Below are 24,055 nucleotides of genomic sequence, written 5' to 3'. Positions count from 1 at the left end.
TCGTGGAAAATATGCTGGATAATGTTTGGGCTATTTATTCTTTCCGGATCATATAATGACCAATGGAACGGGTCGAGATCACCTCCAGCAAAAGTTTGCATGTTACAGCATGTATGTAGAAGATCACACACACACACACACACACACACACACACACATATATATATATATATATTCAGTCGTCTAGTTGCGCACCCAAATTTGTGTAAGGTAATTAAAAATAAATGTATATTGATTGTCCCATAATGCACCAGGTAGTTTATAGTTGTGACTGTTTCAAGATGGAAGAAGCTTATTATGATAGCTTTATTGATCATTTTTATCTCCACATTGCCATCTCTCTATTTTGAGAAATCAAAATGGTATAGATTATAAGCCTTTAAGACTGTGTTAGCTGCTATATGGCTGAACCATTTTTTGTATACTTCAAATACAATCTCTGTCATTTTGTTTGCTCCTTTTGAAATTCCTTTCTTTCAAGTATCAAAATGACAATCTTCATTACTATTGTAAAACAATTTTAGGTGTCAAACCAAAACCTTAGGAAGATGAGTGGTGTATCCCAAACCTTTACTCTTTCAATTCCTTTGTATGCATTACTAATGTGAAATAGTTTTAGGGGTCAAGCCAAAACCTTAGGGTGATTGATAGTGTTGAAATATCATTAAGATTAAGAATGAAATGGCTACGAGTGAGAAGGATCTATTGGTTGGAATGATATATTTACTTTTGACATGTATAGAGGTATATTCTGATAAATCTATGTTTTTGTACTGTTCTGTAGCTATGTGTTGTTTGCTATTCATACTATGTTAACATGTTGATAGCTAATGCATGATTTATTTGCCCCAATTGTTTGGCTAACCGGTGACTAAATTATTCCTTTATTTTTTAAACTAGGAAAATAGCTAGCAAGCATTCTGTTACTAAACTGTCATGGATTGTTCTTTTAACAGATCAAGAACTTGAAGATTGAAGAAATGTCCTCGAACAAAGTGCAGAGCAAGTTGAAGCACATTATTTTATTGTTTTATTAGTGTTGGTGCAGAGACGTCATTTGTACATATGCTACAATTTCCTTTTCTCAATTTTTAGGATTTGATGGATTTATTTTGTTGGACATATATATGTTTTTCAGTAATTAATGTGGTGTTTAGGTTTTTGCACCTAACAATGAAATTTTATATGAATATCAATTATTTGGTATATTTTTGGTTGCATGTGAAAGCATATAAAATAATACTACTTTGGAAGCGCAGGGAAAATTATGAATTATTTAATTATTGTTATTAAAATTTGCAAAAGGAACTTCGGTCGTGAAAAGTATTTTGATCAACGAAAGGAATTTCAGTCGCTAAAAGTACTTAATAATGACTGGAGTTTGTTGTTTTATTTCAAGGTTTAACGACTAGAGAGATCATCAACGAAGGGAAATTTGGTCGTTGTAAGGAAGTACAACGACTGGATTACTTGTTGTCGTTAAAAGATATTTAACGACCGGGTTTGTAATCCGGTCGTTAATTTTTAACGACGGAGCTTTTAATGACCGGTGACGACCGACTTTTACCCCGTCGTTATTGACTTATAGCGACCGGATTTGATCTTTTAACGACCAAATTTTCCCTCGCTAAAGATCATTTCTCTTGTAGTGCTAGTAGCACCAGAGTCTATCACCCAGTTTCTCACATTGGCCTCAAGGATTTATTTCTGAAATGACCACAATAATTATATCATCCGCTTCGATCAATTTATTTTTGACTTAACGGGATTGTCATTTCTCGCAAAAATTCTCTTGCATTGAGGTGTATTTTTCATGAAGGTTTTATTATTGACTTTGAGCTTGTAAACATGTCTATTTACATACCTGAATTTTGGCATAATCATTTGGCTAAATTGTGGACACATTAATCCATCTGCATCACCATGGACATCTGTTTGTGTGTGTATTAGGGGTGGCAAATGGGTGGGTTTGGTTGGATTTGGTTTGGTTGAAAATGGTTTAAACAAAAATGGGTTGGGTTTCAAACCGTCCATATTTTATGTGGGTAAATATGGGTTGGGTGATAAATGGCTGGGTTGGTTATGGGTTAACTCATATTATACAAGTATAATATTATTTCAAGTGTATGTTTATATTTTTTTCTTTTGTCAAGTTAAATTAATTTTTTTATATAAATTTCAGGGGGTGAGGGGTGGGGGTAAGAATTTTTTTTTTCAATAATTTTTTTTATAAAAGTAAAACGTATGAAATTGATTTTTTTTTTGGGGGGGGGGGGAGGGGGTGGGGTGGGGGACCAGAAATTCTTTTCCATTATTTATAAATTTTTTATAGAAGTAATTTATATGAAAATTGAAATTTGGGGGGGGGGGGGGGGGAGGGGGGTCGTGGAGGGGGTGGCGCGGGGAGTAAGAATTTTTTTTTTCCATTTTTTATAAAACTTTTATAAAAGTAAAATATTGGAAATTGATTTTTTTTGGGGGGGGGGGGGTAAGAATTTTTTTTTCATTTTTTATAAAAGTAAAATATTTGAAATTGAAATTTTTGGGGTGGGTGGGTGGGGGGGGGGGTATCGTGGAGCGGTGTGGTGGGGGTAAGAATTTTTTTTTTCCATTTTTTTTATAAAGTTTTATAAAGGTAAAATATATGAAATTGAATTTTGAGAGGGGGGGGGGGGGAAGGAGGGTAGGGATCGGAGTGGGAGGTGAATTTTTTTTTTCTCCTTTTTATAAAAGAAAAATAAAGTATATGAAATAAAAAAAATGTGTGGGAGTGGTGGTGGGGTAAGGGTTGGCGTGGGTGGTAGGGTAAGAAAGAAATTTCTCATTTTCAAAATGAGTTGTTATTGGGTCTAGTGTGTTCTTATATGGATAATCATATTTTACCCATATTTGCCCATATTTTTATGGGTTAAAGAGAGACTTGAAACTCATATTTACCCATCTGAAATATGAGTGACCCAACTCACTAATATGTGAGTAAAATAAGCTAATTTTCTAAATATGAGCTCAAATTGCCACCTCTAGTGTGTATAATGGATGACAATGTTAAGGCTATTTATAATAGATGAGAAATGGTAAAATAATGACAAGTGTTAAAAACACTTGTCTTGAATCAACCATGCATATTGCCACATGTATTTTCACTTGCCACTTCTCCAAGTAATGCCAATAATCACAAAATCCACATATAATTTCACTTGCACTATAGATTATTGGCATGACACTTGGTGTCTATGTGTCATAATCTTTAAAATATCACAACATTCCCCAAAAGAAATGAGATGAAATATCAAATTCTCAACAACTAGGAAGAAAGTTTTGCTACTTCTAGGTGAAAATTATTTTTCTCCCACAATTTTTTTTTACCATTTTCTTTATATAAATCATGACTGAAGTTATCTCAAAGTTTAAACTCTTCCCATTTGATGAAATGAGATTTTAATATATATATATATATATATATATATATATATATATATATATATATATATATATATATATATATATATATATATATATATATAAAGTGACTAGGTCAAATACACAAATAATTCCTCAATTTGAAATGAAATATTAATTAGACTTCTCAACTTTTTTAGTCACCTTTGAACACCCCTTAGGACCCGTTTGGCCATGAGCATTTTTCACTTTTTTTCGAAAAATTATTTCATTTTATTTGAAAATTAACGTTTGGTCATGAAAATTCCAAATACAACTTGAAGTTGTATTTGGAATTTGAAAAACATCTAAAACCTTGTTTTCACTTTTTTTCACTTTCAATACATTCAAACAACCAAATATTCTTTGCAAAAACTATAACCAAACACAACTTCATCTTCAATTCCAACTTCAACTCTAATTTCAAAAATTCAAATAAAGTGAAAAATATTTGATTTACATGACCAAACGCCTACTAAATGTCTCATGCTGAATAGTGTATTTTATACTTGATTTGAGAGTGAAAAACCTCAATGATACACTCCACCCCCCACCCCCACCCCCACCCCCCACCCCTTCCTTCCAAAAAAAAAAAAAAACTCCTTACATACTCGCGAAAACTCCTTGCAAAAGCATATATTTCTTGCCTATGGAAAAGGCCATACTTACTGCGGAACGACTCAAAAAGCTCCATTCACCACTAATTACCACCGTCGTCCACCGCTCATTACCACATTCCACATCTATCATTCTCAGCCACAATTATCTTCGCCGTTAATCATTACAGTCAGTTGTCAAACCAATAGTCACTATTTATAAATTACAATCATCATCATCAATTACAATTCTCCATTAAAGCAACAATCATCAATTACTGTCGACAATTACCACCATCAACCACTACTATATACGGCCAATCACCACTAGCACCAACATCATTGGTTGTCAATATCATCCATCACAATTATTTGTCACCACCATCAACTATCACCAATATTAACCGCTACTAGCAGACATTATCATCACTAAGTACTACCCACAACCAATACTAACACCAACCACCACTCAAAGTCGACATCGACAACTACGACTGTTAGCCATCGCTACTATATATGTTTAGAAAAAAAAATTGTTGATATAATATTAAATTAATTAAGTTTTATTTAATATTATCTTTATAATTTTTAAATAATTTTTTTATACATTGAAATATTGAGAAAACAAACCTTCTTAAATATTTGATATTTAGATCTTGGTATCACATTTTACCATTCAAACATATGTTTTGTTTAGATTCATATTCAGACGTTTTAATTTTAATAAGAATAAATAAGGTCTAACTGACAAGTCAAATTTAGTGGTTTATTTGTGTATTTGGCGAAGAAACTGTTTTTCCTTCTTCATTTCTCTTCCCTTGTTTATTTCCAAAATATTGAAAATCAGCACAAAGAGAAGTATGTGTGGAAAAAGAAATTGAAATGGTTGGTGAAAGGACCCGCCATTGCACCAACACCAAAATGAAGTGGAACCTAACAATTTTTGACTTCGATATCTGAAAAGACCAATGTCTCGTTGAGTTTGGTCCTTTTATTTTTAAAAGTTAGTATCAATTACTTAATGAAATTATGAAGTTAATTTTTCCCCGTTTACACATTTTTATTTTTTATTATTGTAATTTGACCGATCTTAATCAAATTTAATAATATTTTATCTAACTATAAAATTATCAGTTATTTACATTTTTTTCAAATGAATAACTTATTTGTACACAAGTCTAATATCTGCAAATGTTTGCGATATATGTCGACAAATGCTGTACTTTTTTTTTGGGTAGGAAACGACTCTCTAATTGCAAGGATATCATATAATTAGAGACCTCTCTAGTTCAATAAGTAGTTCGACAAGTTTAAGTGGATGTTATTATTCTCATCTCAATTTATGTTACATTATTTTTTCAGTCAGCCATAATAAGATATTTTTTTTATTTTTAGTAACAATTTAACTTAAATGTTTTTATTTGATTCTTGACGAGATAATTAATGCAACAAATTTATATAATTTATTTCACAAATTTCAAAACATTTCTCTTTTCTCTTAATTTTATGTCTAATCATGAAATACCTTCATATAAATTGAGATGACGAGTGTGTTTGTTTTATGATAAGTTATTAACCAGTTTATTAGCGCTAAGTTATCACCGCTGAAGCACTCTAATTTGTGAAGCATTGAAAAATGCTAAGGAAAATGGATGGTTAAATGTGCTGTGGTGGATATGATATTGAAAAGAAGTGTAGATTCATTGGAGCCAGTGATTACTTGTGAAGATATCAGAAAGCTTACGAGTTTCTTTGAAGATATACATGTGGTATATATTCCTTGATCTTGAAATATGCTAGCGCACAATTTAGCCAAGTTTTCTATTTCGATGTTACGTAAGGTTATTTAAATTCAATTTCCCCTAGTTGGATTATAACTCATGTTGCTGCATCATTTAACTATTTGATACCGTTTATGCATTAATACACTAAAATCGTTTATTGTAAATCTTTGTTAGGGAAAATACCACTATATGTCAATTTGGAGAAAATATTTACCCGAAATAACTCATATTTCTAATATTACCCGAAATGAACCTTTTATACAAGGTTTATGCATTGTCTACGGTAAATATATAATGTTATAAATCGTGTGTTTAGCGTTGTTGCAACAAAAAAAAAGGCTACGTGGATATAAATTAAAAATATGGCTACATGAATGTAATATTTTATATTGGATTGTAAATTATTGAAATTATCTCTAAATTTAGCACTAATATTTAGTATTTATTTTCTTAAAAAAGGAATTAACTAAACTTGAACAATAATATAAAATGAAGCGTGTCACCATCGTTTACCCACTAACACCGACGCTATTTCTATATAAACCGTTGAATACCTACACCCAAATTTGCACCTACTTTAAGATCTGAAACAAAAAAACGAAAAATCAGAAATACTATCAAAGAATGGAGAATGAAGGAATTCTTTTGGGTATGGGCAATCCATTGCTCGATATCTCTGCTGTTATCGATCAAGATTTCCTTAACAAGTAAGCAATATTACTCTCACATTTTTTAGCTATACAACAGTGTTCAGTTTTATTAGTTTGGATTCATAGATCTGGTGAATGCTACATGTTTATTTACATACATTACTCTTATTGCCTAGATTTTTGGATTTTGATTTTGAATTTTTTCGTATTCCTAATATTATCCTTTTTTTAGTTTTTAGTTTTAGAGCAAAGTTGTATGGTAGCTCTTAAAATGCGTTAGTTTTACCTGGATTTTGATTTTGAATCTTCCTACTCGTGATGTTATAAGTACATTATTTAATTTTTAGTGTTAGAGTAAAGTTGTGTAGTAGTAGCTCTTAAAATGCTTTGCTTTTACGTGGATTTTGATTTTCAATCTTTTGTATTTCTGATATTATTTGTTGTTTAGGTTTTAGTTTACAGCAAAGTTGTATAGTAGCTCTTAAAATGACTTAGTTCCTTTTAGGGAAATTTACGCTTTATGTCTACTGGGAGAAAATATTTACGCCATGTAGCCCATTTTGAGTATAAACACCTTTTATACACTTTTATACAAGGTTGATATATTATGTGTAATGCTTTCCCCACATATAATGTTGTATAATATTGTATATTGGGCTACGTGGCGTAATATATTTATGTTGGGCTGTATTTCAGTTTTAGAGTAAAGTTGTATAGTATAGCTCTTAAAATGCATTAGTTTTACCTGGATTTGGATTTTGTTTTATTCTTTGTATGGGAGTACGATATCATATTCTTATTTGAATTAACTCAGGTACGACATCAAGCCAAACAATGCTATTCTTGCTGAGGACAAGCACTTGCCTATGTAAGTTTCATCTTAGTTTGATGTGCCTATCCGCATTCCCTAGCTTAGTATAGGAGATTGCATTTTGTGTTTGCACTAATAAGTTTTTTCGTTCCGTTTTATAAGTTTGCCCCTCTAATTAGTTGATTGGATTCAGAGGCAGTGAACTACAGAACTGTTTTCTTTTTATCGACTGCCATTTGAGTGCCATTGTCGGGATAGCTTGCTGTTGATTGTGCTAGTTACTTATGTGCTCTGTAAAACACTAGAAAACAGTTCTAGTTTCTTTCTAATAGGAAAGCAGAGGACTTTATTGAGAAATAAATGACCTTGTGTAAGAAATATGGAATGCACCATGTTTCAGAATCACTAATAATGTATGTAAGGATAAAAATTATTTGCAGCTTGAAGGCAATGAGGATTTTATTCAAAATCATTAGTTGAAGATTGATAATAATATTTCTCGCAGTCATTCCTGATTTCATGTGTAAAATAATACTCTAAATGGATTGCCTCATTGCTTATCCATGTTGAATAATTCTAAAACACCATGTAGTTATTTACAAGCTAAAGTTAATACCAAGCTACTTAAAAAACCTATTTTAAATCGATATGTGCTCATTTTATTTCAGACTGAAATTTGTTGTCAATTTGGAAGTCAAGGATTGTATCACGTAGCGTTATCATTGAATATGCCGATACAAATGGTTCAAGCCATATTATCGCGGGAAACTAAGACGTGTGCCATGTTTTCTTGAGGATTCACTTTAAATTATACCATCATCACAACCTTTGAATACAACTTGTCAAAAACCAATAAACTTTGCGTGAATGTTAGTATTGTCCATGAAATCTCTATATATTTTCTATGAATAGCCTTATTGCTTTCATAAGTGCATGGCTGTTTGCAATACACCCTCATTCAAAAGATACTTGTAAAGATATTTTTCTGGTTACAGTGAATCTTGTTCCTGGTCAATATGAATTGTTCTAATGATGGGCCTATTACTTTTTTGATATTAAAGGTGAAAGGTTTGCTTGCTGAATAGTTGCATGTTTGGAATACAAACACGAAGAGAGAGTAGTTACTAGAACTTATTGTGCTGAAGAAAAAAGTTTGGTCTTGTGCCTTAACAAAGAATAGGAATATGCTTGTTCATTCAAAATGCTGATAAAGTTTTTTATTTCCTAGGTATGAAGAAATGACATCCAAGTATAGTGTTGAATTCATTGCTGGAGGTAAATTGCCATAACTTGATGCTTGCTTACTGACATCTTTATTGATTGATATTTTGCATTGAAGATACCAGGGGATACTGAACAATGTTGTTTTGTTTTTTCAAATTATGAATTGCAGGTGCAACTCAAAATTCAATCAGAGTAGCTCAGGTGTGTTGTCATTTTTGTTTTTCCCTTGGTTGTTGCAATCTTACATGGGCTATTTTGTCCTGAAGAATAACTTTCCATTTTCATTTGCAGTGGATGCTTCAAATTCCAGGTGCAACAAGTTACATGGGCTCTATTGGGAAGGACAAGTTTGGGGAGGAGATGAAGAAAAATGCAAAAGATGCTGGTGTTAAAGTAGATTCTTTGTCTCTAATTTTCTCCTTGTTTGACATTTTCTTTTTGTTGGGGGAAGGGGGTATTAATACTTTCAGATTTATCAACTCATTATTTTGTGTAATAACATGGTAAAGAGAGGCTTTAATTTCATATGATCTTTACACATGGGTGCATTTAGGTTCACTACTATGAGGATGAGAGTCCAACCGGTACTTGTGCTGTCTGTGTGCTTGATGGCGAAAGGTCAGTCTAGAGAAATTTGCTTACTGTCTTTCCTCCTTGCTGTTGTACAATACTCTTAAGCTTATGCTGACTGAAAAAGGAGGGGAAACAAGAATAATTTTCAATTAGGGAAACAAGAATAATTTTCAATTAGTAACGGTTAAAAACATGATAAACTCAAGTCTTCTCAAGGTTTCAAATGCTTCTTATGAACTGATGATGTTTGGAAATTAATTTTTCCAGGTCGCTGGTTGCAAACTTATCAGCTGCAAACTGCTACAAGGTTGACCATTTGAAAAAACCGGAGAACTGGGCTTTGGGTAGGAATCCTTAGTCCTGTTTTTTCTACGCAGATGCCTAATTTTCATGTTAAACTAATGTCTACGTGTATACAGTGGAGAAGGCCAAGTATTTCTACATCGCTGGATTCTTTCTCACCGTTTCTCCAGAATCTATTCAGCTTGTTGCTGAGCATGCAGCTTCCAAGAACAAGGTCTGACCGTTGACATTGATTATGTTTGACTGCTTTTTGTAGTGTGAAAATGAAACAATCATGTAATTTTCCTAATTGCTGCAGGTTTTTTCAATGAACCTTTCAGCACCATTTATCTGTGAGTTCTTCAAGGATCAACAAGAGAAAGTCTTGCCGTAAGGCCAATGTCCCACCTCTTTAAGGTTACTAAGTAGAAGATAGGTACTGATTAGGACTTGCATATCTTGTTTTCAGGTATATGGACTTTGTCTTTGGTAATGAGACGGAAGCAAGAACCTTCTCTAGAGTTCATGGCTGGGAGGTAATGGATGCCTTAGCTCTAGCTTTCTAAAAGTTATTTGGGTTTTGTGTTGTATAGCTAACTTATGGTTTAATGACCAGACTGATAATGTTGAAGAAATAGCTTTGAAGATCTCCCAATGGCCAAAGGCATCAGGAACACACAAGAGAATCACTGTCATTACACAGGGTGCTGATCCAGTTGTTGTGGCTGAGGATGGGAAGGTGAAGCTGTTCCCAGTAATTCCATTGCCAAAAGAGAAACTAGTTGACACCAATGGTGCTGGTATGTTTTTTATATTAGTTTTGTTCGTTTCTACTGCAATAGAGTTAAAATACCTACTCATTTAGTGGAAAATATATGTTTGTACCAATTAACTGATACTTTGCATTGAGGGATTAAATTCACGTGAAGGTATTAAACTATCTTTTGTCACTTTAAAGTAACTAAACTAGACACACTACAACAGTCAAGTTACAAAATTGTTTTTTTGTCACGTTAAAGTAACTGAACCTATAATCGTAAAGTTAGTAAACTTTATGCACTATAGCGACCAAACCTACCCATCAAGGTGACTATATAGTTATGGTTGATAAGTTTTGTGACTTGATTATTAATGGATGAAGTTAAGTTTATTTAATGTGATGAAAATAGTCTTGTGACTTTACTATTATAGTGGGTTAAGTTCAGTTACTTCAATGTCACAAGATAGTTTTATGACTTTATTGTTATAGTGGAAAAAGTTCAATTGGCCATATGAGAAATTAGCGACTGCTATGAATTCTGTCATATTTGCCTCTGTACTGATAAAACTGCACCCTTTAACGCATTTAACAAGCTTTATAGAAAATTCAAAACTAAAGCTGGTATGAACCAGAATTATAAATTTGTGGACTTCTCAATTACCAAATTATTAAAGGCACTTTGCACCTTTCTCGATTAAATCTTTTTGCTTCTCTTTTTGTTTCTGAAAAATTGTTTTCATGAAGTTTTAAAAGTTTTTGGAAATTTAGAATGTTACCAAATCGTAAAGTCATTCACAAAATATTACATTTCCTAAGTGCCTCTGGTTACCTTTTAGAGAATTTTTATTCTTTGGCTAAAGTAACATTAGCTTATTGGTTGAACTGTTTCGTGTGGCACACGAATTGCAGTAATAATTTTCCTTGTACACACTGTTCTACAGCGCTTTTGCTCGGTAGACAAATCAAGAATACAGAAGAAATTACATAATTTGTGTTTACACTTTTTTAGGGGATGCATTTGTTGGAGGATTCCTTGCACAGTTGGTCCAAGAAAAACCCATTGCAGATTGTGTAAAATCAGGGTGTTATGCATCAAATGTCATCATCCAAAGGCCTGGTTGCACATACCCTGAGAAGCCCGATTTTTAAATGAGGGATTTTCCACTTGTGTGCTTTCCATGTTCTTACTCCAGTTAATCAGAAATATTTTCTGGTTTTAGTATTTTTCATTTTAACGGGTTATGCCAGTTGCTCAAGGTATATCCATATCCCAATTCTCATCCCATATGTTGTAAGGGATTTTCATTGCCTTCTTTTTTGGTCATTAAGAATAACATTCTATTTTAATTGCGTTTTATTGCAATTAAGATGGTTCTATAGTTTTCGTTCGTGATAAGAAAGTGTGTTAGGCTAGTTTGTTTCATTTACTGTCCTTGTTTTTATATCACGGAGAAAAGAAGTAAAAGTATATGATCCAACTCAGGCAAAACGAAAGTTGAATGTGTTTTCTACTTCTCTTTTTGTGTTGACAATGCCATTATAACTATCTTGTTAAATTGTTCATAAGATCTTCCGGATTGCCTGGACTTGCCTATATTGTTCAATTGCTCTCATGTGAATTACTACATTTTTGATCATTTAATCCAAAATACATGCATGCCCATACTGCTATACTAATGTTTGCACGCCTTTTGAACTACTTGGCTGAAGAATCTAGATTCAACAAAATGCCTTTTGAGTCACTATGGTGCGTTTATTATATTGACGGTAAGTGCCAAATTTATAGTAAGTAGCTAGACATGGTTGTACACGTAGAAATTACTAGGATTAAGACAACACAGGAAAGATGAGGAGCAAGAAGGAGAAGTTGCAAAAATAAGGGTTGAAGAGCATGGATAAATTTAATAGCATGCTCTTTGTAACAATCTGACCCCTCATTTTGAGTATTTGAGTATTTTAATTTTTTTTGAGATTTGTATAAGTTGGTATTAAGTACTCCCTCCGTCCCAAAAGATTATTCTCTTTTGACTTGACACAAAGTTTAAGAAATAAAGGAAGACTTTTGAAATGTGGTCCAAAACAAGCCTTAGATATTTGTGTAGCTGTAAATCATCTCATAAAGTTAAATTATTTCTAAATATAGAAAGAGGACAATCTTTTTGGAACAGACTGAAAAGAAAAGGAGGATAATCTTTTTGGGACAGAGGGAGTACTATTTAGGACTTCTTGGTATAGTTCGCGTTGAGTGTAACAATTTGACTTCTCATTTTGAGTATTTGTGTTTTTTTTTTTTGGCGGATTACCCTTCATTTGGGTGGTCTTTAATTTTTGACCTTCAAATTGGTGGCCTTTAAGTTTTGCCCTTCGCTTAATATCCCGAGATTGTGGGTTTGAACTCCAATTCAGTAAAAAAAAAAAAAAAAATCGCAAGGCAGAATTACCCTGAGGTTATGGGTTCGAACCCAAGCTCAGTAAAAATAAAATAAAATCGGAAGGCAGAATTTGCAAAATTTTACCTTGCAATTTTTTTTAAAATTTTTGATTGAGTGGGAATTTAAACCCAAAATTATTTTTTTTTTAGCGAAGGGCAAAAGTTAAAAACTACCAATTTGAGGGACAAAAATTAAAGGCCACCCCGTCGAAGGACAAAGCTGCAAATTGTCCTTTGTGTTGGACACCATCACACACAAGAAATGCATAAGGCAACTTTTAGCTCTTCTTTGGACAAAACAAAGTATACTTGCTTCAAAATAAAAAGACAAAGTTAGCTTTTTCCTCTTCAACTCGGTCAATTTTATCCGGTCGATCCAACGTAGAATCAGTTTCGAACTCAACCCAAACAGTTTCAATCTCAAAAACCGCATTCAAATTCGAAATTGATTATCGGTTTCAAAGCTCAAGCTCGACCAACAATAGCTTCATACTTTTTTCTGAACCCTATTCTTTGTTTCTTTGAAATAGTTTCCAGAGTTTAACTTTTCCGGCCAAATGTTAGAAACAGAGCAACATAGTTCGCCGCAAAAACGATCTCCGATCAACCCCAAAGCAGTAAAAAAAAATACAAAATGAGCCCAGATCTGGCCCCTTCAATCCTATTCCGGTATAGATCTGGCCGGAAAAACTTTTCCGGCGGTCTTCATTTTTTCTTCGATAATCCTTGCATGTGTATAAATAGTGTATAATAACTGTATAATATGTGTATCAATTAGTGTATATACATTATACACTGATTCTACATTGATTATATATTTATTATACACAAATTATACAACAATGATACATTTTTTTTATACATATATTGTAGGGACAATAATGATACAGTTGATGATAGCGATACATAGTCTATACAAACGACGATAAAGTTTCTATACATATGCGGAATTAATTAGTTTTAAAAAGGCCACAAAATGATTTTTTTTTTTTTTTAAAAAGGCTAACAATATCTATTAAGCTTCTTGGGCCATCCAGTGTCAATTTTTCACCCGCATGGTTATTTATGTCTTTGTCCTTTGTTACTTTGTTTAAGTTGGTATTATTATTTAGGACTTGTTGGTGTGACTCCGGTTGAGTGTAACCACTCAACCCCTCATTTTGAGTATTTGTTTCTTAAATCATATTTTGTGACTTTGAATAAAATTTAGTTTTCATACTTAAAACAACTAAAGTGATAATGGATTTGAATTCTGAAGCTTGCCCCTAAATCATGTTGACCAACTAAGGCATTTTTCTAAAGCTTTTCAAACACACCTGTAACCTAAATATATCCCGTTCTAACCATCGTGATCTTTTAAATACATGAAAAATGTTAGAGATTGAGATTGAATTAGACATGTCACTACAAGTTTTAGTAAATCATATCTTATCAAAAAACAAACCAAAAGATCACACAATTTTTAAAAGGAGTTTCAAGTACTAATGACTAAACTGACATTAATAACCACAGATTAATTAGACATGATCAAACAATGTAGGGAGAATAACCGATATATACGTAAGAAGAGGGTATATTTACAAAATATGACGATATTTTTCAGTTTACAAAACATACCAATAGATTTCTTACAAAACATATACAAAATTTTTGTGTATGAATACTGTATGAAATGTGATATCTTGCTCAAAGCTTAAAATTTTGGCTCAAATTTGTGTATGAAAATTATACTATGAAATATGTATATCTTGCTCAAAACTTAGAATTCTCACATTTTTCGTGTATGAAAACTGTATAAAACCGGTATGAAATATATATATAATTGTATAAATTTTGTATAAAGTTCATGTTAGGCTTTTGGAAATTTAATACAACTACAACAACATTTTATACAAATTTAATATAATTTTGTATCTCGCTTCAAATTTGGATGAAATTTAATACAACTATAATAACATTGTATACAGATGTCATACAATATCAATACACTCCCAAATAGCCCAAAATCAGAATAGAAGGTTTTATTTCTTCCGAATTTCTAGAGGGGCAATTAATTCAACTATCTTGTGTACCAGTAAATTTGTATAAACAAAGTTCTATCTAATGGGCAAAATTGAAAATGAGGAAGCCAAAACATAATGAAAAGCCTATTTTCTGTAAACAAAGTTTTCATCAAAAAGCAGAATTTGGTGTTTTAATTAGGATAAGATTGTGAGAAAGCATAACTTGAAAGATGACAAATAGAGAGGTATACAAAACACTTTCACATGGAGAAAATCTCAAAAGTTATTTGATCTTGCAAAATTAAAATTCAGAGAAAACAAAAGGCTGGGGTGATACGGGAAAAGTAGCTATTCCCACGTAGTCGACTTCTTCTTTTTGGCTTGCAGCTGTTTTTATTTTTTCCAAATCTGAGCAGATTGTGTGAGAGAAGGGGAAGGGAAGGGTGAATTGTTTTTTTTTTCCAGATCTGGACAAATTAGAGAAGGGGAAGGGAAGGATGAGCTTTTATTTTTTCAGATCCGTTATGTTTTGTAAATAAGAAAAAGTATTCTTATGTTTTGTAATATAGAGTCTTAAGTAGTATTATTAGGTCATGTCTCGTATTAGTATGCTTCCTAATGATATAAACTATTTATGAAAGAAACATATACTCGAAACATAAAAAAGAAACCTTGCAACATTAAATTGAAAAAAACATTGCTAAAGTCTGTAAAAAAGACACAAAAATAATTCAGTTGAAACAATTATTACACCATCAATGTCATGAGCTGACTTATCACTAATAGAGGAAGATGGAATAACATGCAAAATCTTTATGCCTATATACGAATTGATCTAAAACGGACATATGTAGTCTAGTGACTTCTGATTTGACTTTCTTCCATGTTTAATGCTTGGTATTAAGTCGAGGCTTGATGTAGTCTATCTACTCAACATGATCTTATTCTAAAAATTAATTGGTGAGCATATTTTTGTAAATTTGACACAATCATAGGTGGATCTTACTTGTACCTTTCGATTTTCCCCCCAAAACTTATGAATAGTGATGTATTGATTCCTGTACTCTCAGCTACCAAATCAAAGTACGCAGCAGCTACAAGAGAAAGGAATTGACCCTCTAGTTCCTCAAACAACGTTGGTATCTCATCATAACTCACACAATCTTAAATGTGAGACTCTTCTCCAATTTCTTCATTCCATTCATCACAAACAGATTCTTCAAGCAAAAATAAAAGAAAGTATATGAGAGAGCAAATAGCTCAAAGCCATACTGAGCAGTGAGCACGAAAACTAAAAAACTAAACTACGATTGTTCTCATCACTTCAGCATGTCTTCCTTGGTTGGTGTTGATCCACATATCAAAAGTGATCCATACATACATATAGCAATGATCCACGAAACGAAATTTCATATCCACTATTTATAATCAAAGTTTAAAGTAATTAATTACTATACGCCAAAATAGCAGAGCAAGTATTAGTAGCATAACAAAAAAGCCTTCCTCATCATTAATATCTTTGCTCGCGGCCATGTATCTTTTTTACGGACTTACTGTTGATGATAATACAATAATAATAAAATTACAATTGAAAAATAAAATAAAAAATGTCTTTGGCTGAGGCGCGAATATCTCGCTTTCTTTAAGGAGATTCAAGCCCACTGCAGCAAATCTTTACCGGTCCAGCAGTAATCTTTCTGACTTGTCCCCTCTAGAATACAACAGTCCGATCACGTCGTATAACTCAACAAACTCTGGACAAGAAGTTGAGTCCAAAGCTCCACAAAGAATAACACCTTTCTTCAACTAATTCAACTCTCTTTTATTTTCCTCACTCTTTTATTTTTCTTTCTTATCCCCACAAAGAGAAAGGGTGATTTCTATTTATAGAAGAAGAAAGTCATCCTTATAATGAATTGGATGATATGTATGGATACAAATGTACCAAGAGAAATAATTGCCATTGTCTTGCTCTAATGATCCCACTTCAGCCAATAATGGCTACCAAGAAATGATCCCAATGATCCCACTTCAGCCAATAATGGCTACTAAGAAATGATCCCACTTCAGCCACTTTTATGGTCACAACGTGTAGGATTTATAAGGCATTTTAACAATAATATTTTGCAACATTAAAAATGCTCCTTAACCTAACAATCCCCCACTCATTTTAATATTGAAATAAGAGAGTTATCGCCAATTTAGTTGAAGGGAGACTATTGTGCATAATCAAGGTGTGCTCTGCATTGAACCTTCACTTAGTAAAACAATAATTTTTATTCTAGAGCTGTAGTGGTCTCAGACTTAAACTATGACTGCTTAAGGGAAATAAAGAATTACTGCTTACACATAATAATCAAGGTGTTGACATGAGAATTAGCCCAATTCTCATAGGAAGCGGTCTACTTCCACACTTACATAGGTAAAATCTGTCAAGGGTGCTTATATAACTTAACACCCCACTCATACGAGCTACAACATTTCATTAAGAGTTTATATACCCAACCTCCACAAACTGTTACAAAATAATGCACTCACACCATAGGGAGGGAATAAATAAAATAGTGCAATTTCTCAATAAGTCATCATACGATTAGTTTTTCCCATTGAACCTGGTTATAGGATGTCACGCCCCGAACCATGGCTTGGGCGAAACATGGCACTCGGTGTCTTACTGTATGTGACCGAGCGAACCACATGGCTTGCTGAATCATCATGAGCGGAATATAACGTGAATGTATGATGAACCTTTATAAAACGTAGTAAGTCATAATACTTAATAAAAATACTTGTTTAAACATGAGTGCGGAAATAACATGAATGAGCCAAAATGGCTATACGGCTCTGAATGTCTGACATAACATAACTGGATTGTCTAGTCTATGAAACCTCTGACTGGAAAACATACTTACTGGGACAAGGCCCCAAGCGTACCTTAGATGCATAACTAATCATAAAACAAAAGTTGACTAAACCCCGAATGAGATAGGGCTCACCAATAAGCTAATACGAATGTTGTCCTACTGAGCAGATGTGTCATCCTGTATGTCAGTACCTGCATCGTGAAATGCAGGCCCCCGGGCAATAAAAAGGGACGTCAGCACATTGAATGTACTGGTATGTAAAGCAATTGAAAGAAATAACATGGGACATGGAATAACATGATAAGAACTGAAACTGAAAACCTGGACATGAGCATGAGCATGGGCATGAGTACATATATATATAACATAAGTAAAACATGATAAGTAGGAAGAGCATTTCATAAACCGACATGTGATATCACCACGTGGGTACGTGGAGTCTGGTACCTCGCCGGACCAGCAGAGCCCTCATACCTTGCCAGGATATAAGGTGGTAACGTGCCTGATGGATCCATTCAGTGTAAAATTAAGGTATCGTCCTATCTGGGTGGAGCGATCCTTGTCCTACGGTGGCTACGTAGTTTCAGGCTATTTGAGCCTTCTCGGTAATTCGTGCAACTCCCAAAAACATGAACATGATATAATTGGCTAAGAAGCTCATGATTTTCATGAATTAACTTGTACTTGACTTGTAAACATGGTTTCATGAAATAACTTGTAAACATGGTTTCATGAAATAACTTGTATTTAGCATGTATGTATCTTGTATCATAGCATGAAAGTAATTATATAATATAGTCGCATGAAAACTTGTAGACATGTAGGATATTCATGAAATAATCATTTTATTTAAAAACATGCATGCAAGAACCCATGGAATACAAGATATGAGTTTTCATGGATTACGGAGGGATTCTCAATAATCATAAAGAAATATTAAGAACTCAATGATGGAATTATAACAATTCATACATAATATAATCATGGACATGGACCTAGGGTTATCATGAACATGGTATAGAAACTCTAGTTTTAGTAGAGAATCATAATTTATGGATTATGAGGCGTGGGGAAGAACAATGATGTTCCCACACGTAGATAGTAACTCTACATACCTTAGTCGCTCCAAAATTTGAATTAAAGACTTGAGCTTTAAAGAAGATTTCCAAAATCTTGAATTCTTGAACCTTGAGCTGGGTTTTCTTGAAAACCCTAGTTTAGGAATGATGATTTCTTGTTTAGATTATTAGAGTATATGTTAGAATTGAGTTGGAATAATTAAAGTCGGCTTACCTTGGTGTTCTTGATGATGGAAGAGGGTAGGAGGTCGTTCTAGGGTTTGAAGGAATGAAAAATAATGATGTGAACTGATATGGACGAATATATACTGTTCTGGAAAAGTAAAATTTCCGCCCAGTTAAATATTGGTCGTATCTTGAAATACTGGCCGTATTTTGAAATACGGACTGCACTGCGTCTCTTCAGTAAAATGGTCATAACTCTTTGTACAAATGTCCGTTTGACCCCCATAATATACCGTTGGAAAGGTATTTCAAAGCTCTACAACTTTCATCAAGGAAGGTTTCCCAAATTATAAATATATTTTGAAATACGGTCCGTATTTAACCATTTGACATCCAAATGCCAAATTCCAGAATGCTTAGAAATCCTTGGTACCAGTATACGACTTGAATTAAGGCCCGTATACTGAAATACGGTCACTGTTCATGGCCGTAAACCCCCATCTTACAACTGAACAGGGAAATTCCAATTCCCACATTCTTTATCTGATTTTTCTAAGCCTAGGATCATGGTCGAAGCTTACGTTAAATGTACGGGGTGTTAAAATATCTCTCCCTTGGGATCATTCGTCCTCGAATGATGAGTCATGGTTAAGAACGTGGATGGACATGGCTAGAATACATGAACATGAAGGAAACATGACGTAAAACATAAGAACTTGACATGGTTACGTAGGAACATGGTCATGGATCATCAGAACCGAATACGTGATTACATGGAAACATGTACATGGGGAAAATGAAACTGAGTAGCACCTACATGAATGAGAATCATGAAACATTTGTCCTCGATTTATGACTAGTGGTTAAGAATCGCTACTAACTCTGGAATCTACAAAATTTATGGCAGGACTTCCTTCATAATTCGGACCCTCACGACATTTCTAAAATGCTTGTCAGCTAACTAAAATACCAACACACAACTCACATGGTATCTTAATACGCATGATGTGACATAATCGTGATTACTGCATCTTGTATGTAGCTAACATAAATACTAAGCTGGCTTGAACACACATATATTGGCTGAATGATTACATGATTACTATACATGGGGTTTGGAAGAATTGCGTAGGCACGAATGCCATGAGTACTGGAAATAGGCACGAACATGACATGATTACCTGGGCGTGAGATGCATGACGTAGGACATAAATACACGAAGACTAGATGACATGAATACATGAGTGCTAAACTGTCATGAGATACGAATACGTGTGAAAATGGATATCGTAACATGGGATCTGAATGTCGAAACATAATTGTTACAACATGTGGGTTGAATACTAAGCGCGTGTAGGATTTGGATAGTTAGAGACTTAATCACAGACGTTCGTATGTCACCATAGTAATATGAGATAGGAGTGTGACTTAGACTTTGAATGTAAGCGCAACTCGATGTGAATGCGACAAACTTGAGTCGTTTAACAAGAATATGATCCTAACATAGGTGTTCATAAATCTCTAGCATAGGCATGACATGAATACGTCGAATCTGAGTAGAATACTCCCGAGATAAGTACCATAGGGTACATGAAAATATATCTATTTGAATATAGGAATACACCTTACTTCTGATTATCTTGTTAGCTGTTAATCATGATTCTGAATACCTTAGCTCATCTTGCTCATTCTCGTGAGCGAATTATAGAGAATTGAGAGAAAAGAAATTATTGGTACTATTCATATAAGATACTTTGCTTTAGAGAACAGACATGACATGGTGCATTGTATATGGAGGACGTAACGTGGAACATACGTCCATGGGAACGTGATTCATATGGCATGAAACGTGAATACGTGAATAGCATGACATGGGACATGGGTACATGAAAATATGGCGTTCACATAAGTATCTGCATACCATGGCGTATAGACTTGAGTTCATGAGCCTTGAAGTAAGACTAAGGCATAAGTGTGACTTGCGTGGAGTACAATTGTAGGCTAACTCTTGGGTACTCAGAGACGTAAGGCATGGATAAAACATTACCTTTAGGATTTAGATATACCGAAAGAATAGGACATGGTTCAACATAGCTTACTCTTATCACCGTGAGTAAACACCCTTATTATAAATAATACACATGGAAGAATGGATTATAGGCATGTATAACTCGTTCCTCGAGCATCTAAGACATGGGTAGAAAGTCACCTTGAACATAACGAGGCATAGATACTTAGCGAAAGGAAAAAGGAATCATGTCATCATGATCGTAAAACATTAGCTAAAGGAATATAAGCACGAATTACATAAAATCATGGGTAGGACATCCATCTTGGTTCACTTTCATTATTATCTCACAAAATCATTGTTACGATACCGCTATAAGTGGAATGCATAGCGAAATGAATTGGGGCACGGGTATGTGGTAACATGGATAACATAATCATAGGGGTCAAGATCATCATCAGATTTAAAAAGAAATTGGATGCTAGAACATGGATATGAGTATAAAAACATGATAGATACGTGAGACCTGAATGCGGTTTTTAACTTTAGACATGAGCACACTTGATGTGCGAAACATGAAAAGACATTCCTTTGCATAGCTTACTATCGTATGAAGTCTTAATTCTTGTATCTTAAACGTGGAGTGTAAAGCTCTAACATGGGCATGATATGGGTACGAAAGGCACAAGTAGAGTGCGTCTGGGCATTAGTACCACATAGTACATGAATTACTTTGGAATTGGAACCGTTATACCCTTAAAACCCGCTATTCGCTCTAGAACTTTATCTTATAACATAATTACCTAGTACTTGATCTCAACAGCATGACAAAGATCACATTCTACGCACCTTATCTTGGCTACATGAAACTGTGACCCTCTGACATAATCTCCTTAACACCTATCAACTTACAAAACACAAAGTTTATATCGGCATCTTATCGCACGATCTCCCCCTTAGTTTAAAAGCTGACGTTTAAAGCCTGTGAATCCCTTGAGTTAGCGATAAGTGGTCATCTAGTGGTTCTGCTAATTTCCTCTAACATACTGATGACTCATTTCTTCGGCTTACTTCAAGCAAGTCTTACTAACTAGGAAAACTGGATTACTTAAATGAACGGGTTTCTAATGTACATAATTGGCATACTAGCTTTGTTAGTCTTGAGGAAAACTATTTTCTGATAACCCTTAAAGGCTCTTCTTCTGTAGCTTGCTCTCTTATTGCTTAGATGGTTTTCTTCTTTCACCAATTTCTATACCTCAAATTTAACTTAAACCCTTTGGGTTCTAACACACCTTTGGTGTATTCAGACAGTTACCTTAGTAGTGCTGACTTGACTAAGTAACTCAAATCGTACTTCTACTAACTCTGCTAAAATTTTCTAATTCACGGTGTCTATTCAAACTTACTCACTATGCTTTTGTTAACCATTTGCTAGCATCATATTCTCTAATTCTTCTCTGAGTACTAAAGTGAAGCATAAGGTTATTTCTAACTTTTTCTCCTTATCTGACTCTATTCTGGGGTTGTATACTATCTTTCTGAACTATAGACACGAATCACACTTAGGAAACTTCACTGTCTCAGACAAGGAATTGGAACAACTAACCCTAAACTCCCTATACACTTTCCAAAATTATACATACTATACACATCAGGGATAAATACTTAATCACATAACCTGAGAGGGAATTGTTATATATTTTATCTCATAGTAATATCTGTTTCTTGTAGTAACTTACTAATGTCTCTGATCTGAATAAGCTTAAATAATTTAAAACTATCCGTAAAAAAAATTCAATATCGTCTGCTCGTGGTTTTCTTATCGCATCAGTCCCTTCCTAGTCATATGCATAGATCATATGGCAAAAATATATATATCCTTGAAAAAGACGAGACTTTCTAGTATTACAGGTGGTTAGCTCTTAGGCTATTTCCTACTCAAAACTACCGTGGAAAATTTATGTCTGCTGTGATTAACTTCATAACATGCTACCTCGTGGGGTCTTAAATATGAACCATCACCGTTATACTATAGCTCCATGGTCAAAGAGTCTAAATAGACTTACTCTATAGGGTATATAACCTATGTGTGCTACCATATCGAAACTTGTCTTTCAAATGTACTAACACCTGATAAACACACCATGCACTATTTGGCAAGTCTTGGGTCTCGAATTTCCTTCTTGCCGCTTACACATTTGATACGTTCAGAATTCGGTGGAAAAAGAATGTTATTTACTACTCTAAGCTTCATGGCATGAATTAGAATAATTCCTCATGACTCCATCCGAAAAAAACACATCGATAATGATTAGATTTATATCTTTCTCATCCATTAAGACGTGGCGTATTCGGTAGAATGGGGAAACAACACACGAGTCCGAGTGATTTATGAGAACATAGCTCTATTGCACGATCTAGAGTTGAAAGAAGTGAGACAACTTAAATGTCTTGGTGGTCAACTGTTTATATGTGTGGCGCGCACACACATATAAAAGTATCCCCACTGGACACGGTTTCATAGACTCCCTAAGACACTTGAACCTAGGCTCTAATACCAAGCTTTGTCACACCCCGAACCATGGCCTGGGCGAAACACGACACTCGGTGTCTTACTGCATGTGACCGAGCGAACCACATGACTTGCTGAATCATCATGAGGGATAACATGAGCGGAATATAACGTGAATGCATGATGAGCCTTTATAAAACGTAGTAAGTCATAATACTTAATAAAAATACTTGTTTAAACATAAGTGCGGAAATAACATGAATGAGCCAAAATGGCTATACGACTCCAAATGTCTGACATAACATAATTGACTTGTCTAGACTATGAAACCTCTATCATGAGTCTGACTGGAAAACATACTTACTGGGACAAGGCCCCAAGCATACCTTATGCATAACTAATCATAAAACAAAAGTTGACTAAGCCCCGAATGAGATGGGGCTCACCAATAAGCTGATACGAATGTTGTCCTACTGAGCAGATGTGTTGTCCTTTATATCAGTACCTGCATCGTGAAATGCAGGCCCCCGAGCAATAAAAAGGGACGTCAGCACATTGAATGTACTGGTATGTAAAGCAACTGAAAGAAATAACATGAGACATGGAATAACATGATAAGAACTGAAACTGAAAACCTGGACATAAGCATGAGTATGGGCATAAGTACATATATATATATATATATATATATATATATATATACATAAGTAAAACATGATAAGTAGGGAGAGCATTTCATAAACCGACATGTGATATCACCACGTGGGTACGTGGAGTTTGGTACCTCGCCGGACCAGCAGAGCCCTCATACCTTGCCATGGTATAAGGTAGTAACGTGCCTGATGGATCCATTCAGTGTAAAATTAAGGTAT

At 34.1% G+C, this 24,055-nt stretch overlaps 1 protein-coding gene across 1 annotated transcript; it reads left to right on the top strand.

Moving 5' to 3' along the window:
- The first annotated feature begins 6,368 nt into the window (after positions 1 to 6,368).
- Positions 6,369 to 11,664, top strand: LOC132606884 (adenosine kinase 2-like). Its single transcript, XM_060320553.1, has 12 exons — positions 6,369 to 6,525; positions 7,283 to 7,336; positions 8,508 to 8,554; positions 8,673 to 8,704; positions 8,795 to 8,896; positions 9,057 to 9,121; positions 9,344 to 9,420; positions 9,496 to 9,593; positions 9,678 to 9,748; positions 9,828 to 9,894; positions 9,975 to 10,158; positions 11,128 to 11,664. Exons 1-12 carry the CDS (start codon positions 6,443 to 6,445, stop codon positions 11,265 to 11,267), a joined length of 1,020 nt encoding a protein of 339 aa, XP_060176536.1. The 5' UTR covers positions 6,369 to 6,442; the 3' UTR covers positions 11,268 to 11,664.
- Positions 11,665 to 24,055: the final 12,391 nt, after the last annotated feature.

The sequence above is a fragment of the Lycium barbarum genome, chromosome 8, assembly GCF_019175385.1.
Source record: "Lycium barbarum isolate Lr01 chromosome 8, ASM1917538v2, whole genome shotgun sequence".
Classification (NCBI taxonomy): Eukaryota; Viridiplantae; Streptophyta; class Magnoliopsida; order Solanales; family Solanaceae; genus Lycium; species Lycium barbarum.
Note: the sequence above shows the minus strand (reverse complement) of the source record. Positions and strands in the feature narration are given on the sequence as shown.

Bases quoted from the DNA above. Each gene is read 5' to 3' on its own strand.
- LOC132606884 (XM_060320553.1), top strand. From the start codon at position 6,443: ATGGAGAATGAAGGAATTCTTTTGGGTATGGGCAATCCATTGCTCGAT. The intron at 6,526-7,282 runs GTAAGCAATATT...GAATTAACTCAG, and splicing joins GATCAAGATTTCCTTAACAA to GTACGACATCAAGCCAAACA. The intron at 8,897-9,056 runs GTAGATTCTTTG...GGGTGCATTTAG, and splicing joins CAAAAGATGCTGGTGTTAAA to GTTCACTACTATGAGGATGA.